At 34.6% G+C, this 20,104-nt stretch overlaps 2 protein-coding genes across 2 annotated transcripts; one reads left to right on the top strand and one right to left on the bottom strand.

Annotated features, from left to right (window-relative positions):
- The first annotated feature begins 273 nt into the window (after window positions 1-273).
- LOC107828905 (putative 4-hydroxy-4-methyl-2-oxoglutarate aldolase 3) lies at window positions 274-3,029 on the top strand. Its single transcript, XM_016656294.2, has 2 exons — window positions 274-408; window positions 2,295-3,029. Exon 2 carries the CDS (start codon window positions 2,303-2,305, stop codon window positions 2,801-2,803), a length of 501 nt encoding a protein of 166 aa, XP_016511780.1. The 5' UTR covers window positions 274-408; window positions 2,295-2,302; the 3' UTR covers window positions 2,804-3,029.
- Window positions 3,030-4,131: 1,102 nt separating this feature from the next.
- LOC107828906 (COP9 signalosome complex subunit 6a) lies at window positions 4,132-10,379 on the bottom strand. The gene is made up of 9 exons (XM_016656295.2): window positions 10,022-10,379; window positions 9,444-9,532; window positions 7,140-7,233; window positions 6,712-6,773; window positions 6,538-6,616; window positions 6,322-6,414; window positions 5,871-5,971; window positions 5,540-5,595; window positions 4,132-4,535 (listed from the first exon to the last, which is right to left on the bottom strand). Exons 1-9 carry the CDS (start codon window positions 10,293-10,295, stop codon window positions 4,454-4,456), a joined length of 930 nt encoding a protein of 309 aa, XP_016511781.1. The 5' UTR covers window positions 10,296-10,379; the 3' UTR covers window positions 4,132-4,453.
- Window positions 10,380-20,104: the final 9,725 nt, after the last annotated feature.

The raw sequence follows: 20,104 nt of genomic DNA, 5'->3' as shown, positions 1-20,104 counted from the left end.
ATATATATATATATATAATTATGTATAATCAATATATAATTTATATATATGGTTAGAAAAAGTAGGCTACGTAAAAACCGCATAAATAAAAGCAACTTGTAATTAAAAAAAATATCCATAGATTCAACTACTTGAGCAACCCATGAAAATTTTGATGGCACAACGACCTAGAAGATGAGATGCCGTCATCCTATGAACGGTCTGACATAAACAATGCCAACAATAATTCATTAATTATAATGATCGGATCAGTTTGTGCTTAATTTAATTAACTTTACGAGTTTCGAGTGTATATATATAGATTAGATCGCCTTCGAAATTTGCAATACGCCACAATCCAGCAGAAGCTCCATTTTAGGAATTCGATAAAGCTCATATACAAAGTACTACTACTCGTACTGATCAAAGGTAAATTTTTTCTTTTTTCTTCGTTTCTTTAAAGGGTATGCATAGATATAATCATCTTTAATTGTTTAATTAAATCTCGTTGCTGTGGATTTGGATTAAACAAACTCAACTTGAGTAGAGGTTGGAATCTGAAATAGTAGCGGTGGCTGACTGATTAATTACTTACTACTACTATGTGTGTAATTGTTGAATTAACAAACAACAAGTTCCACCTCACACTCTCAATTGTTTAATAAAGGAAAAATTCCAATCTTCTTTGATGCTTGTGGTGGGATTTGAGCCTGCATTCTGAGTTGTTACTATTAGGCTACAACTCCAATTTGTCTGTCTTTGAAATGAGTTACATAGAGTAGCATTTTAGAACTGTAATTGTTATTCTTATGTGTGTGTTGCTTAGGGGCGCAACTACAATATTAGGTATGGGTTCGGACGGAGCTAGTAGTTTTTGCTTAGATCATGTATTAGAGTATTAGGAAATCCGTTAAATATGTGTAACATTTAATACTTAACCCAGTAACTAAAACGAGTTATGGGTTCTGTGCCAAGTTCAAAACCCATAAACTTCAAAACCTGGCTCCGCCTTGCTTATGGAGAAAAGAATAGTGCTCCCTCCGGTCCCAAATAAGTGTCTTTTAAGGCTTTATTTTGGACTCAAAGTAGTAGCATTTAAACTCAGTTGCGCGCTGGATTAGTATGCGGGTGTGGAAGACCCAAAAGATGCTCACTTTTACAGACAAATGCTGATTCTGCTAGCTTAATGGAATGTCACTTTGATGGGGTTCTCTTGTATAGAAAACCAGCACCATAATCTAAAGGATGGAGAAGGATACAGTATTGTAGCATTTCTTTCTTGGTGTGCTTATATTGCTAGTATCTTAGTAAGATATTACCCTGATTTGGTCTCCTCACAAATCTATATTTTGCATAATGCCATTAGAAAGTATATTTCTTGATGGTATTCCACATTTAGAATCTTGCGTTATAGATTTTATCAACGATTTCCTTACAGCCAAGTGTCCTGCTATAAGTTTTATTGGCATGTAGAGGTCTTGTTCGTAAGAAGTTTTATATCAATGTTGATCTAGGTTTGTTTCACATCGTCCTGAATAAGTGCCATGCAATTTCAAAAGATTTAAGGGAATGGGAAGTGAGATTAGGAAGCTGATTTTATGGTAGATGTAGCATTCATCTTCATTCGTTCGAGCCACTTTTTACCAATATTTACAAATTCCTGGTTGCACTATTCTTTTAACCATATTCAACATTTTCGATCATGTGAACTGCCTTCTGGTTTTGATGTTTTGCTTTTGCCTCATTGTTTAGGCCCTAGGATAGGTTCATGTCAAATTAACTTGTGCCAACTGCCTTTCCTTATTGCTGTTCTTGTAATGCCAAAATTTGTGGGTTCTGGCAACTTATCTATGATTTAAATGAAGAATTTACAAGTGGCTTCAATATCTTTGTGGCTCCTACTTAGCAGATTCACAAATTTGTAATGAAGATAGAATTTTAGTGTTAGAGATTTTTTTGTTCTGATTCGACCTTCTGATCTTTGTTCTTCAAGCTGGCAAATAAGGTAAGCATCAGTTGCATTGAAATTTCAGATGTAAATGTTTGTGTAATTTGGTATATAATGCCTGGTGTTTGGGGATTCCAGGCCAGAGAAATGAACTACAGTCAGACTCCTCTCTAATAGTATCATTATATAACAACACTTCACTATAAAAGCCAAGTTATTCCGGAACCAAACTCTGTTCTATTATAATATATGTTTTCTATAACAGCAATTCGCTATAACATCCAAAAATATCCAGAACAAACGTGGCTTATATAAAGAGGTTTGACTGTAGTTCAATTTCTAACATTTATACCTGTCGCGTTTCCAGGAGAATACATGGCATCTTTGGCAACAGCAGAAGTTTGTGATGTAAATGCAGGGCTTCTGTCAAATGGCGACCTGCGAGTTTTGCCACCTATCTTCCAAATATACGGGCAAAGTCGAGCTTTCTCTGGCCCCATTACAACCCTTAAGGTGTTTGAGGACAATGTGTTGGTCAGGGAGCTTCTTGAAACTAGAGGCGAAGGACGAGTTCTGGTTATAGATGGTGGAGGGAGCATGCGATGTGCTCTAGTAGGCGGGAACTTAGGACAATTAGCCCAGAATATGGGTTGGGCAGGTATTGTAGTTAATGGCTGCATTCGCGATGCAGACGAGATTAATGGCTGTGACATTGGCGTTCGTGCATTGGCATCGCACCCTCAGAAATCGAACAAGAAAGGCCATGGTGAAAAACATGTTCCTGTTTATATTGGAGGGATGTTGATTCGTGAAGGAGAGTGGTTATATGCAGATAGTGATGGCATCCTCGTATCGAAAACTGAATTGTCTGTCTAATTCGAAAATCATGCGGTTCTCTGCTCCAGCTCGTGTCTTTAGTTTTATGATCAAAGTCCTATGGCAAGTGAAATCATAGTCTTGTGTTGTGTATTAATACATATTTTGATTCATGTAATCTATTAAGGGCAATGCCAATCATTTTCATAACTATGGGGGTTTCTCCGTTTCTGTACCGAAACCAAGCACCCTCGATGAATGTTTTATTTTATGTGACACTTTTCTTTTAATCTATTGAGAAAAGAATGATACTCCCTCCGTTTCAATTTATGTGAACTCACTTGACTGGGCACGGAATTTAAGAAAAGACATAAGACTTTTGAACTTGTGGTGTAAAATGATAGCACATATATTTTTGTGTGACTATAAATCATTGCATAAAGGTAAAGAAATGGGTCATTCTTTTTGGCACGGACTAAAAAGAAAATAGGTTCACATAAATTAAAACGGAGGGAGTACCTTATATTTGAATAATTTAACTTTACATTCTCTACTGCTCTTAATGACAAAGCTTTTATAGACATGTTTAAAATCATAAGTATTAAAAATCTTCTTTTTTTTAAAAGATTTTTAAATACCGTTTCTAGTCAATCACCTTGAAATAGAATGAGATGGAAGGGGTACATTATACCAAGGCGGGCCTTCTGACAGCTTGTTACGTGATGAACATGTCCATATTGCTTTTGTAATTTCTGGTTGTAGAAGTTGCATTGGAAAAGTTGTAGTTTGGAGCTTTCAACATTCAAAAAGAGAGGATTTTAGATTTGAAAACATTAGCACTGCTAGTTTGAAGAGCCCGGGGGATATGTCCGGTCCAGTTTGTGCATATCTCTGACTAATTACATTGAATACCTGCTACTTCCACTAGCACAGGTATCGGATAATTCTATCCACCAAAGTTTAGACAGGTATCGGGTAATTCTATCCACCAAAGTTTAGACAGATAAAAAGAGATCACGTATTGTTTTTTGTCTCCACCACGATCAAGGGCGGGCAACAATAGTGCATGTTGGATGGTAACTGTGTTCTCCACCAAAAAAAATTCTATTAGGAAAATAGGAACAGAAAAGAGACCATTCTTTTGGTATTTTCCTTTAATTTTCTTGTAAATATTGAAAAAGTAAAAATTTAGAGAGATAATATATTTAGAGAAAAGTGAAACTTGCTTTAAGTGATGAAGAAGACAATGACAAAAAATAGAGAGAAATGTCCACCTTGGCAGTCAGTCAACAAAAGGCAAAATTTTCAATCCCAGCTAAAGGACTGTTGGTAGGAACGGCAGATTTGAGACTTTTCGCGACGGTATGAATAGACCAAAGTACAACGGAGAGTAAACTTTCTCAATCTCGTATAGTACATAAGCAATTTTTAACCTTTCCCCTTAAAATTATCACATGTTCTGCAAAAACGTTTCCAAATATAAATAGCTTCTGTCCCCAAAATCCTGTCATTTTCTATTATATCTATGATTGTATTTGCACCACAAGAATCAAAGAAATGGGCAGGCTAACGCTAAAGGGAGGCAAAATAAAAACAAAGCTACTTAATGATTCCTAAATTTTCATGAATGGGATACCAAAACTCGCAGATGCTGCAACTACAGCGGGAAAGACAGCGCGCAAAAAGGCAATACTGGAGATATATCAACTTTCAGATAAAAGCAGTTCTACCACCCCTCCTACTATGCCGCTCATATGCAGTGTTGAATTTGTCAACCAACTCGTTCATTGTACTGCAACCAGGAAAAAAGAAAAATATTAGATCCATTATATTTGACTCTAGTAAACAGGATTTGAACAACAACAAAAAAAAAAAAAAAAAAAAAAAAGATATGGCAAAAGGAACTGTTTCTCCCGCTTGTCGAACTCATTCAAGAATACCATCTTAAGATGTGAAGAACTCATTCAAGAGATGAACTGTTAAATAGCGCAAAATCATCCAAACACGAACGATCACCAATTTTTGTTTTTCTTTGAAAAGCAAATGTTCACCAAATTCTTAAGTTAGGAACATATAATGACTTTAGAAACAGTACAGGTGTACTTCCAGGGCAGAGATAATTAAAAAATAGTCTGAATTTCCATATATGTTTTTAGGGAGCCACTTGTTAAACACTCCTGACAGTCTCACGAATATCTCCACAATAAAGCGGAAACCAAGACTAAGACCTTAACAGATACCACTTACCGGAAAAAAAGGAAAAAAAATTAACGAGCGCCATCTTCAGTTAACCACATGTCTATTCTGCAGCCCATATTTCCGGGAAGGTCTCAAGTCAAGAATAAGAATGAAAGTTTCACACCCATAGTGCACCTCAACTTTTTATTTATAACCGTGGTGTCCGGATCAGCTTGCGCACACCTTGATTAATTCCACGAGTACTTGCTACCTCCCGCCAGCACAGGAACCGGGTAACTCTGTCCATCAAGGTTTGGACAGATGGGAAGAAATCACCTAGTGTTTTTAACTTCTTTGGGACTTGAACCTGAGACCTTGTGGTTCTTAACCCACTTCATTAACCACACCCTTGGGTGCTTCACAGTTCACCTCAATTTTATTCTGCAGTCCCACTTGAGATAATCACACTTCAGCAAAACCATTTTTATCTGAATTTTGGCCCTATTATCTACATAATCTTGGATAGTTCTTCATCAATGAAAAGCAAAAAGGAGAAAAATGGAAGAAGAGTTAACGTAAGAAACTACTTTTACAAGCGCAAGAAGCCTGACATCATACCTAGAGCAGTTGGTGAACATGGCCAGGTAACTAACTAACAATGTGTCATTATATTCCTGCACATAAGAAAAGAGAAAATAAAACAATAGAATCAGAAAGTGGCAAAAGCTGATTGGCGCACCTAAAACAAATATGAAAATGTCTACTTAGCAATTTCCACTCAGCATCGGAATTACACTAGTAATTATTTGAAGCTGACGAAGGTCTTATTAGAAAACTCTTTAAAGAATATCCTGCAAATAAAGAAACATCCCTAGGAAAAAAAGAGTACTAATAGGCTACATTTACTTAAAACAGGTCAACTCCAATAACAAGCTCAAAGAACACCTACCATCAAGAAATCATCTCGAAATCTCTCCGACTCAATTGTTGGTAATCTTCTTAAAAGACTGGAGACCTGCCTGAGCAATGAATTCTCACAAGGGATTTCACCTACATTCACAGCAGGAAAAACATTAAAATTCTAGAGCCACTGCCCCGTGAAAAAAACTTATCTTCCATTTCCATGTTAATTGTCGAAGAAGTTTGTGAGATTAACATTCTCCAAAATCAGTTTCACGCTGCTTGACTAGTTCATGAGGCTAAAATGCTGAATGGATAGTTCATGAGGCTATCTAAGCATCATAGATATTCAGATGCAAAATATACGTCTTAGCTTGTAACACTAAAAAATTTATTTCCTGGTGAGCCTCTCCCAGTAAATTCAGAAGCATCTTCTCCACTATAAGGAGCTTCTTCGACCAATCAGAATGTAGTTTCAACTTCTAGCAAAAAATGGATACCTTTTTGCATAGAAAGAAGATAATGTTGTAGCACTCTAATTCTGCTGTTCAGCATCTTGATGGCACTATGTGTGCCGGTAAGGTGCGCAGCCACTGCACAAAGAGAACTCAAAGTTAAACAATAAGCAAATCGTGCCACTAAAAGATTAGGGAGCCGCTAAAAAATCAGTAAACGCTTAGAGTCTTGAGAAGACAAATGAAGTTAAAGGTGCTCACACTGAGTTGCAGCAGAGCCTCCATCAGATGGTTTAAGATGTGCGACATGATCAACAGAAATCCGTTCAGCTTCAACCGTCTAGTAAGAAGTCAGGTATTGCAAGTGAGAAGAATTTGTTAGATGCTCCCAATAACTTGTGGAAAAGATGACAAGATAAATGAATAGGGAGATACCTCTATTGTGTAGCTTGCTTGGACAAAAATAAGCTGTGGGATGCCATCAATGATGTGCAACTCTTCGAATATCAATAAATAGTTCCAAAACCCAAAAAAAATAATAAATCGTAAATTCTCATAGCGTCAATAGCTCTGGAAGGGACTAAAGATGGACACAAGAAGAAGTTCAAATTGGAACTTCTTAATCATGGTCTCTCGCACAGGGCATAACCCCCAAAAACATTAAAGTGTCTGAACAAATATGAGGGCCATGGTGGAAGGCTCTGTATAAAATATGTTATCTTCTACCCAGAAATATAAAACTAATTTGTGCAAACAAAATTTAACTGTTTAGTTTCTCCTTTCTGTTTTCTTCAAAACCAAGCACAAAAGAATAAGTTTAATCATGGAGCACCTGTAACATGACAAATAAAATATATACGCACCACTTTCATAGATAGTGATTGGCAAGTCCTTCTGTGCACGACTGATAGAAGGATTGAGAAGAATGTAGACAGGACTTTCATTGATATCCATCAACTGATACAAGAAAATATGCTATCGTCACGGCTCGACAAAAACTATAGGAATAAACAATGTTCTATAGGAAAAGGTAAACGTAAATTATTCATCCAGAGGGCAGGATCAAGTTATACTTGAATCATGGGCCTTGATGCCATTCTCCACAAGTTCTAGAAAAGGAGATGTTACAACACTACAACAGTTTAAATGAATGGGATATCTCACGTCAGGACCTAGTCACCAAGCAAAGTGTGACAGCATTAGCATCGACATTGTAATCCCTTTTCCCTTTCATGACAGCAAGCATAACTACAAGGCAGTTTCCTGCACCGCCCAAAATTTGTATAACCTGGTTTCCTAGGGCTTCTATGTCTCAACAGAATAGGTAGCTAGTATTGCCCAAAGAACAAGTATGCATCAAGAATTCAGAAGATCTCAAGGAAAATACAATGATGAGCATGCAAAATGAATTAGCTTACAACACTCTCTTTTATACAAGAAGCATGCAGCAAACATGTAGCTCATTCCCCAACGCACAGTCAGCATAATATATGCAATATGCTTCAGTCAGTTCCTAATTCAGTTCCTATTGCCCAAACTAAATATATGCTGCGTCAGTGCTTTGATAGAGGACGCTGCCAGCTTATGGATTGAAATTTTCTGCTTTCAACTATTTACTATTTTTCAGTCTTTTCTAGAGTTATGGGTAGGTTTTGCTGCTTTTCCCTCATACCATTATTTATAACTCGCGTCCTCAAGACATTCTTTAAGATCATTAAGAACATCATAAAAATAATTTTTTTTTTCCAAAGGAACATTCAAACACTAAACCTTGCACTTGACAAGTGGCTAGAATACTATTAGCCAAAAGGCACTCCTAGAAAGTGTGATGCTATGGTATCTCATATATATCACTGGATGGCCTATTAAGAGAGCTTTCCAGTGATATGGGTGTTAGCGTGTATTCCTTAATGTGCCATTGATAACTTACCCCAAGAATGACTTGTCAAAGAAAAATATATTCCCTCAGGAATAGATGAACAGTATTAATCCACTACATTTTCCACTTTTTTTAATTCCTTTCTTTTTTACAGGTATTATCCACAGAAGTATCAGGCCGTACCCTCCATGTAGTGTCCAATTTCCCTATCCTATTCTCAATTTCTGCAACTTAACCTGACCTAATACAAACAAAATTAATACCACATACTCATTTCTAAAACAAGTCATTTCTGCTATAGCCTCCTGAAAAGCATCATAGTATTATAGGCATCTTTTACCCTTTTCAGATAAGCATCCTCTCTCACATTCATAGTGTTGTTTCATCAATAATCTAGTGAAAAATAAATGTCTTTTACATCTGGTTAATTAGTTGTAGCCTTACATATGCTCCACTATCTAATATCTAAAGGTTGTTGCGGTTGATGACCTTAGTGCAGATATTTCAATTAAGTAATCCATCCAATAATTGGGAGGTAAACCCAGTCCGTTTTTTCATCAGGAAGATATACAATTGACGGGAGTGAATACATGTGCCCAGATGTATAGACATTAAGGTCTAGATAATGAAGAATCAAATACATAAATAAAAAGATATACTATGCATAGTTAATGCTCAGCCTCACCTCCTAATTACTGAGCAAACACAACAGAACAGAAAAGAAAAGAAAAACATAAAAAGATACTAACTGAATATAAGACAATACTTCCTTGTCCAAATTTCTATGACATAATTTTTATATAACGTTGGTCTGATGTGAATTTAAATGGAGAAACATGGTTAGTGAAGATTAACCGACCCCAACTTGTTTCGTACTGAGGTGTTGGTCACTGTAGTATTCAAAAATTTAAACTTTGGTCTGATGTCTTCTTTTATCAAACTAACTTTTGAACAATTACATTAATATTTTATTTCACTACCACAATGGTAATAAAGGACAGCCCGGTACACTAAGCTCCCGCTTTGAGCGGGGTCCGGGAAGTGCCGGACCACAAGAGTCTATTGTGCGCAACCTTAACCTATATTTCTGCAAGAGACTATTTCCACGGCTCGAACCCGTGACCAGGAGGTCACATGGCAGCATCTTTACCAGTTACCCCAAGGCTCCCTTCACTGCCACAATGGTAATATCTAAGTAATATAAATCCCATATCTAATCACACGTCTTAACATAAAATGGAACTGATGGATAAATAATCACTATTTTAAGCAAAGAGAAAAAACTCACAGCTTTGTGAATGTGCATATCTGATTCCTGAGCATCACTCCCAGTTGAATACCACCCCAGTATATAGAAATTAGGAAACACCTTCTTATCTGCTCCAAAATTGACACCATTAGTATCAATTATATCAACAACATAACCCTTATAGCCTGTTTGGCTAAGCCTTTTGGAAGCCAAAAGTGCTTATTTTTTAAAGAAGTTGCTTAATTCTATAGAGACTTGAGGTGTTTGGCCAAGCTTTTAGGAAAAAACAAGTGCTTTTAAGTAGTGGCAGTCTGCAGAGCTGAATAAAAAGCAACTTTGGTGTTCAAAAACTGGCAAAAGTGGTTTTCAAATTGATTAGCGAAACTGAATTTTTTCTGCAAAAAAATCGTCTGTTTCAATGTATGAAAACAAAAATTCAAATTTTTGCAAGCTGTTGTGCAACTTGAAATTTTCAGTTTGACTATTTTCCAACATGAAATATACACTGTTGGATCTGTTTTCCACCTATCAATTACCGTGCGAGGTCAAAAAAACACAAATTTAAAATAGTTATGAAAATGTAGTAAATTCATTGTTTGGAGAAAGAAAAAACTGACAGAGTTCTTGCTTCTTTTCGAGGAAAGGCCGGTCGAGGGAGTGAGTCGAGGGATCATAAAGGAGTTCGAAGCTGTTGAATATCTCGACAGTGCGGCCTCTCTGTACGCCGATAACGCAACCTAATACCCTAGGCGGTGGTGGCGGAGAGGAATCGGCACCGTCGTTGGCGGAGGAGTGAGACTGAGATTTGACCCGAGTGTAGTGATCCGATATGTTTAGTATAACGAGCGGGTGGAGCTTGAACGTTAAGACGCTGCTCGACGATGACGCCATTGCTAAGCACTACTCTTCTCTTCTCTTCTCTTCGTAGAGTTCTAATTTCAGTTTCCAGTGTAGACTCCACCCGTTTTATGTTTCCCAAACGCCATTATATTAAACTAGTATTAGACATTGTCAAATTATAATTTAGATTATTTAGCTTACGTGCAAATAACCTTAGTATTTAAACTTTCGCATAAAATTTATAGATAATTATTAGATTATTAATTAAAAAGAGAACATAAAATCATATCTCAAATCTAGTACATGTTTTCTTTTTCTTTTTAAATCTGTAACAACATAATCCCTTCATTTTATACTTCCATTTCGTTATGCGGTCAATATTAAAGAATACTAATGGCCCGTTTGACCATAAAAAAAATTTACTTTTTTTGAAAAAAATTTACTTTTTTTTCCCGGAAATACTGCTTGGCCATGAAAATTTCAAAATTCACTTGAAAATGAATTTCAAAAATTTTAAAAACTCCAAAAAACTATTTTTCAAAACTTTCACTTCAAATCACTCATAAAAATTCAAAAACAATTTCAAATTGTATTCATTCAAAACTTTCACTTCAAATCACTCGTAAAAATTCAAAAACAGTTTTAAATTGTATTCATATCCAAACACAACTCTAATTTTCAAATACTACTTTCACTTGAAAAAAAAATCACTTTTTTCCGAAATTTCACAATTCTTATGTCCAAACGCCCCCTAAACATGTAACGTTGAGATCTATCTTGTTCGAGCATATTAAATATTATTATTTTAATAAAATTCTTACTACCACTTTATTTTATATCTCATATTCAAATATGTCTTATCCTTCTACTTTTTTCTCTTTTTGTTCTTTGCTTATAGTTATTGTATTACCCATTACTTAATATTATTATATTGTCATGTGATTTTTTATTAGTTCACCAACTAACTTAATGTCTTGGTTATTATATTTTTAATAATCATCGATAAATATAAAAAAAATCTTAAAATTTAATGTATTTTTACACTTTATCCTCTTATTCGAAACTCTTCTATCATTTAAATATATCAATAATACTATATTATTTAATTATTTTATTTATTTATTTAAATTAATTCATAGTATAAATATCCTCACACTATCACTATTTTTCTCTTTATATATTCTCTTCCCTACTAACAAAATTTAATTAGTTTATTACAGTAATATTTTACCTATGATCAAAATATTAATACATTAGTTCTTTAATTGTTATGTTCCAAATCTATTGAGTTTTCTTATAGTATTTGCTTTTGTACTACGTGCAATTAAACTCTCTTTCTCTATTAGTTTCAAGATACAAATTGAATTTTTAATTTTTGTTAGTAAAATTACCTACATGGGACATTTATTTTATATTTTTAAATTTTAGTTTGTTATCAAAATTATATATTTTTTCTATCTAGTAAGACTTTCGTGGTCCTATCTATAGTATATGCGCATAAGTATTAATTATTAATTTATCCTAAAATTGTCAAATGACTTTTCATTAGCTTGCCACTTGATTTCACCACATAACAAATTATCCTCTTATTTTATGTATATAGATATAGATATGAACATGGTTATGGATATAGATATATAAATATAATTTATTAATTAAAAAAATTGTTGCAATTTATTAACTTTGTCCTAATTTTGCTATGTGGCATACTCTTAATATGTCACTTGGCTTAACCACATTACAAATTACCCTCCTTTTAATAATATAAAAATTTTAGAATATAAATATAAATTAATAATGACGCTACATATATATCATATAAGTCAAAATAAATATTTTGTTATTAAATAAGCACCTAAATTAAAAGGATAATATCACACAAACTAAGCTCTAAGTTGGAAATATATCATGAAGGAAAATCAGTCCAAATTCACTTATTTCGTTTGTCACTTAGTCCGAAATTAATGAGAGAATATTTCTTAAATAAAATTTTTATTATATAAACACTTCTTGAACAATTTAGATTAGATTTTGTCCTAATCTTGTTAATTTATATGAGATTTTGTCTTAAAATTTATTTAAAACTTGTCTTAAAAGTGCCGAGTCGCATTTCTCAATATGCCACTTGGCTTAACCTCATACTTCACTACATATATATTGTTAATTCAAAAAAAAATCATTGCAACTTTTATTAGCTTTGTCCTAATTTTGCTTACGTTTAATATGTCACTTTAATTAATCACATTGTAAATTATCATTCTCTTAATAATATAAAATTTTAGAATTGTTATGAAACAATAAAAGGAGAAGAAGAATATTGCAGAGAAAAGTAGAGAGAGGGGATTCTTATTGATTTGGGACCAATTATAATGGAATAGAACTCCTTTATTTATAGGAAAAAAGTGACTTAGCCACAAAGTAACAAACCCTAAAATTTCTCTAAAATATAGACATTCACCTTAAATACAATTCTATTTATAACACTCCCCCTTGAATGTCTATCCAACAGATAATGTGCCTCGTTAAAATCTTAACTAAAATAAAACTTAGTGGAAAAAAAATCAGAGAAGGAAAAAGAGTACACATGTTTAGAAATACGCCTTTTGGTTGACTCGTTAAAAACCTCACAAGGAAAACCCAGTGTGACAAAACCTTATAAGGGAAAAGGAGTACAACGCGTATTAACTCCCAGTGATGAGAACATCAATTCACTTCTTTGAGCCTTCGCATTCCAATCTTGTGCATCATCTTCAAAATATCATTGGTGGATATTTGATAAACAAACCATCCATATTAACTTGAATGAATATGTTGCACTTTGAAATCATCATTCTTGATAAATATGTAATGTCTTCATATAATATCGTGGAATGTCCCTTTTAATATCTCCATATAGATTAAAAAAATCTCGCTATCACATTTTCATGCTTATAGTTATAGCAAGATACATATGTGCACACATTTCACTTTATGATGAGGTACTTCAGGACCAAGAATTGTATATGATTTAAGTGATTTAAATCATTTAGGGATTGTTATATAAGCTAAGTCATATAAGCCATACGAATCGACGTTAGATACATATTAAGTTTTCATGTCATGCGAGACATATAAGATAGATAAAAGTGATTGCACACACCATTGACTTTATACTTTCAAGTGTTTGAACTACATATCTTTCGTATGAAACTAATTCTACTTGAATTATTTCTCCAGACTTAAGATCCTCATATATATATTTAACGTTATCATAGATGTAGTCGACGGACAATTTATATCGATTTCAATATTTTTTCCATAAAAATCTCTTCATTCATATTTCCAGGTACTTGAATCTCTCCTGAGATTTTATGAAGTGTTATGTCATGTGATCTTCTAGATCACTTGCCTCCTTATTATGATCATTTGCTCATCTTCCTTATCAAGAAGTTTATTTGAAACTGATTTGTTTATACGCTTTAGGCGTACCATAGATTTTGTCCTTCTAGGACTTATTCTAATAGGAGAATTTCAGTGAGAATATTGTTACTTGCTTTGGGTCAGCAAATGTATCTGGCATGCTTTGTAATATATTGCAGATGAATTATCTTTTTATGAATTTCAAGTTCATATTATCTTATTCGAGGATCTACATATACAAAAGGATAATTCATTCCACGCAACTTTTTTCCCAACTGTTTATCCTGTCTCCCCCTCATGTTAGAAAAAGTAACTTGCTTCCTTAACTTTGAAAATCCACCTTTGTGTGTTATGGTGTTAATCAAAACATACACCAGACATCAATAATAATAAGATGAAATTATTTGGTTCATGACCCTGAACCACTTGTGAAGGGAGAATGTAATATACTTTTGTATATAACGTGTAAACTGATATATATATATATATATATATATATATATATATATATATATATATATATATATATATATATATATATATATAAAAAATTTGTTCTCATAAGCAATAGTTTAGCTATTAAGTGAAGACACTCAATAAATTATTTTGCTAAACTAACTGTGATGTAAACCAACTTATCAAGATGAACTATCCTAAATAAAAAAATCTGGAATATGCTCTAAATTAAATTATTGAGCAAATTATCTGGCAAACATCATGTTGCAGGTTAATAATAATCGCACATGTAACCATCTCATAGATGCATCTTATGTGGTATACATGGTAGGTGAATGAGCTCATATTCACCTTTGATATTTCTAGCATTCATGGGATTCAACCCCAGTTTTAGTTGGTCTATTAATTAATGAGAACAAACAACATAAGATAATTCGTAAAGAACTTTCTAGTTCTATAATATTTATCATGTGAATTCTCTTTTATTTTTGCGCATCATACTTAAATTGACATGGCTAAATCAATTATGCCAACTGGATAAATTATTAATATTGATAAACTCTAGGTTTATACCATGACGTGTGCAATTATCAATAAATACCAAGTTTATTATGATAAGAGTTTTTATATCAATAAACTTCTACTTTATTGTAGCATTCTTTTATTTGTATAGTACAAACTGAAAAATAAAGCGGGTAATTTTTCACATACATATTTTCCCGTTATAAGTTGTAGTAATAGAAGATATTAAATCTTTTCATTATTTATAGTATCAATATAATCAACCGCTTTTGTGAATACTTTAGAAACTCAATAAGTTTTTTTGAGACTTACTACGACATAATACATTATTAATAACCAGTTTTATTTATCCAAAATAGTAATAATTGGCTCTTCGAGAACACTCAATTAATTTTGTACTATCACATATTCATCACATCCATATGGTAAATATATCTTTCAAAGAGAAAGTTTATACCAGGGTGGTCATGGTCAAAATCATTATAGGCAAGATATATTGCTTCCATCACTTTTGCCCCGTAATAATCAACAATAACAACATACCCAGTATTATCCAATACCGTGAGGTATGGGAGGGTAGTGTTGTTACATTTCGCGTTTTCAAACGTTAAAGTTTCGTCGTAAGTTAATCGACATAGACTCGAGAATGAGATTATTTTTTAGGTTATAAGCATTTATGCTATTTATAACAGGCGATAAGTAAGCGCCGTAAAGGTTAGAGGGTAAACGAATCAAAGAATGAGTATTCGTTGAAGTTTATCAATTTGGGATAAAATATGATCCGAGCTATAATACCCGATATTTGTGGACTAGTGCCATACAAGGTACCACATGGCCATGATAGTAAGGTGTATAAGTATGTTAAAACTTAGTAGTATTTTAAGTAATTTGAGATAATTCTTAATTATGTAGATAATTGAGTAATTATTGATTTTTAGTGGGAGATTAACTAATTAATTAGAATCTTGGATAAGCTTAATGTAGATCCCCCCCCAAATGTGGCAACAAGCTACATATGGATCAGAGCCTAATTAGTGACTCTTTACTCACATAACAAGGTGACACATTTAGAGATTTTTTTGGCTAAGTCATCACCTAAGTGGGGCCCACACCCACTAAGGTAAAAGACCTCTCAAATTCACAAAGAGAGATGCTTATATCCAATCTACAAAGTAATAGATCTTCCACAACAAAATTCATACGAGATTATATTACATAATAGCAACGAGATTTGCAATTCTAGGGGAGCCTAGTATAATCTTTCTCAAGAATATCATACGGATTTTTCCCTACTTCGATCTCGTCGTTATGTGTTTTGTCGCGATTGACGGGTGTTAGAGGGATTGTCAAAAGGATCGGATCAGGTATGTTAAGATTGTCCCTTCTTTCCTTTTGGTATGATTCATACGATACAAAAGAAACGAGCAAACGCACAACTTTCATAAATACCTCTATTCATAGAAGGACTAGGGATGCCTATGTTCTCGAATTTTCATGTGTCTTATTATTATATCTTCTATTCATGGGTCTCAGAAAAATACGCAATTGATAAAATTTATCCGAAGATATATCGAGTTTATGACATTCCTAGAAATCTTATTAACTCACTTCTTATGCATTTCATTCATTTATATATGTACCTTGACCCATGACCATATGGCGTTATATACACATATATTATGCGTATATGGTATATGGAAAAAGGTTACTGCATTATATACGCACCACCACCTGATCAGTTAGTATATGTTGATGATTTCTCCCACAGAGGCCGAGATGATATGACGGGATGCCCTTAGAAGCTTGATGATGTTATGTATACATATACCTATGCATGATACGACATTTATACGCACATGCATGAACTTATAAATATTTCAGGGTTCACAAAGTTATTTAGACTTACAGGTGGATTCCTTTACTCCATGTTTCTTTTATGTCTTCTATGTACTAATTTTTATGCCTTATATACTCGGTACATTATTCGTACTGACGTCCCTTTTTACTAGAGACTTTGCGTTTCATGCCCGCAAGTGCAGGTAGACAGGCTGACGGTCTTCTTTTTTAGGATCTTTGATCAGCGAGAATTGGTGTTCTCCACTTGATCTGGAGCTGTTACTAGTTTTGGTACGCTATTTTTGGTAGGTAGATATGGGTACGACGGGGCCCAGTACCATCCATTATATAGTTGTACACTCTATTAGAGGTATGTAGACAATCATGTATAATTGGATAGTGTGTGGCCTTGTCAGTTTCCAGTTTTGGATATATAGTTATTTGTAGCAGCCTTGTCGGCTCTCCCTACCGTATTCCGCATGTACCTGTATATATGTCTTTTGGGCATGTTCTCCTCACGTACGTTATTCACGTAATTCAGCAGTTTAATGACATATGTTATTCATGATCTACCCTTAATTCATGTTTATATATTAGACGCATGCTTAGGGGTGTCCGACATGTAGGACTCGGGCACTCCTCATGGCCCATCAGATTGGGTCGTGATAAGGGTGTACACATACTTTACCCCTACTTTGTGATAATAGAGAGATTGTTTCCAATTGACCCTCGGCTCATAAAGTATAAGCACCACATTAATAAAAATATAAACAAGAAAGGACAGTAGCAAAAAGATATATAAAAGCAGAATAAAAATAACAAGATAGTAAGGTGATCAACAATGAAAAAAATAACGGTTAGTCATAAAAACGTACTACCAATAAAAAATGAGATTATGTGCCAATACTACTGCTATGAACACTCTATCTTACCTACTCTACTACCCTAATCCTCAACCTCCATACCTTCCTATCAAGGGTCGTGTTCTTAGTCAGTTGAAGTTGCGTCATGTCTTGCCTAATCACTTCTTCCCACCTCTTATCTGGCCTACCTCTACCTCTCTGTATGCCTTCCAATGTCAACCTCTCGCACCTCCTCACTGGGGCGTCTGTGCTCCTCCTCCTCACATGACCAAACCACCTAAGTCACGCTTCCCGCATCTTGTCCTCAATAGGGGCCACACCCACCTTGTCGCAAATAACCTTATTTCTAATCCTATCTAACCTAGTGTGCCCACACATCCATCTCAACATCCTCATTTTTGATACCTTCATCTTCTGGACATAAGCGATCTTGACTGGCCATCACTCATCCCCATACAACATCGTTGGTCTAACCACCACTCTGTAGAACTTACCCTTAAGTTTCTGTGGCACCTTCTTTCACACAAAACACCGGAAGTGAGTCTCCATTTCATCCATCCCACCCCAATACGATGGGTGACATCTTCATCAATATCCCCATCCCCCTGAATAATAGACCCAAGGTACTTAAAAATCCCTCTCCTATGGATGACCTGCGAGTCCAACCTCACCTCCCCTTCCCCTCCTTGAGTCTCTCCACTGAACTTACACTCCAAGTATTCTGTTTTGGTCCTTCTCAACTTGAAACATTTAGATTCCAGGGTCTGTCTCCATACCTCTAATTGCACGTTCATACCGTCTTGCGTCTCATCAATCAATACAATATCATCTGTAAATGGCATGCACCATGGCACATCGCCTTTGATGTGGCGCATCATTACGTTCATCACCAGACCAAACAAAAAAGGCCGAGTGCCGACCCTTGATGCAACCCTATCATAACCGAAAAATGGTCTAAGTCCCCACCCACCGTCCTCACTCGGGTCTTTACTCCATCATACATGTCCTTAATCAACCTAACGTAGGCAATCGGTATACCTCTAGCCTATAAACATCTCCACAAAACCTCCCTCGAAACTTTATCATACGCCTTTTCTAAGTCGACGAATACCATATGCAAGTCCTTCTTTCTCTCCCTATGCAGGAACCATCATGTTCCACCTCCACTATTTGGGCATCTTATTAGTTCTAAAAATGACATTAAATAACCTAGTGAGCTACTCCAAGCCTACCTTGCCCGCGCTCTTCTAAAACTCCAACGGGATTTCATCTGGTCCGATGATAAGTTGATATTTTACCAACTTATCTTGTCTTTAAGCTTATATTTTTGCTAAGTTTGAGTGATAAAATCATGTGTTTAATGTCGTTTATTTCTATTTTATAGGTTCTATGTGATTTAGAAGTGATCATGAAGAAACAAAGTAAAAAAAAAGTCAAAAAGAAGTTGAAAAGAAGAAAATTTGGAAAATGGCCTCAGATGTCGCAATTGCTACACAGATGTGGGAAATGCGAAGAAAGCAGTGATCACAAATGCGAAAAAGGGCTTCGCAAATGCGAGGTCAACCCAGGCAAGCAGTCCTCGCAAATGCGAGAAAGAGCTTCGCAAATGCGAAGTTCACCCAGGCAAGCAGTCTTCGCAAATGCGATAAAGGACTTCGCAAATGCGAAGTCAAACCGGACAGTCAAACTTCGCAAATGCGAAGTCTTTATCGCAAATGCGATGGTCAACGGGAATATCATTGTTCGCAAATGCGAAGATCGCGCTTCAGTTTTGGGTACTTCTGTAGTTTCACACTTTTTGGCCCCAAACCCTTTAATACACGACCTAGCTTATTGGAAAGATATCTTTGGCATATCATTTGGCTTATTTTTGAGCATCTTGACAAGAGAGGACAAATTTTGGAGATAGGGTTCTCGCACACACACTTGGGTCTTGAAGATTTGAAGCTTTTGATTGAGAATTTCTTACCCATTTATGTTCATTTCTTCATTTCCTTGCTTTGTATTGTATATTTAAGTGTGTAGTATTTTTTCAATACTTGAATCTTGTTTATGGGAATATTCATATTTAAAATATGGATTAAATATCTTATTGTGCTTATGTATTAAATAATTTTTATTTATTATGAAGTGAGTTATTGTTTCTTTAATTATTCTTGTTCTTTAATGTTTTCAAAGGGATTAGCTAACCCTAGGACTCGCCCATTTACTTCAAATTAATTTTGGGAAAGATAATTTGGGGTTGAGAAATATTAATTAACAAGAACTTGAGGCTTTAACCCTCACTTTATAGATTATACATAGGGATAGGATTGAACTACTTGTAGCCATATTCAGGTGTGCTCAATCTCTTAATTATTTTAGGGATAATTCAATTAGGAAGTCTTATTAGTCTTCAGAAGAAGCTAATCTAGAATTATTACTCGAGGCTAATTAACATAAACTCGCTCATATTTATAAAATCGTGAAATACATTGGATCGTTACTTAAGTGTAATTCCCAATGCATCCATGCTTGTAGCCATTGATTATTTTATTTGCTTTCTAGGTTAGTTTATATTTCCGCATTTAGCTATAATATTTTCACAATCATATTTTAAGTGTTTGGCTTAGCATAATAAGTGATAATTCTCTTACACGCCTAATCGCCTTGTGATGACTCAAATTATCATCTTTAAATTTATTAAGTAATTATGTGTTCTAAGACCTCGAAAAGCACCATTTATCATTCCTCGACTTGCGTGCGCAGTCCTTAAAATTTTTCAAAAAGTTTTCATGTGAAAAA

This window comes from Nicotiana tabacum, chromosome 12 (genome assembly GCF_000715075.1).
Source record: "Nicotiana tabacum cultivar K326 chromosome 12, ASM71507v2, whole genome shotgun sequence".
NCBI lineage: Eukaryota > Viridiplantae > Streptophyta > Magnoliopsida > Solanales > Solanaceae > Nicotiana > Nicotiana tabacum.
The sequence above is the reverse complement of the archived record's forward strand: the minus strand, read 5'-3'. Positions and strand labels throughout refer to the sequence as shown.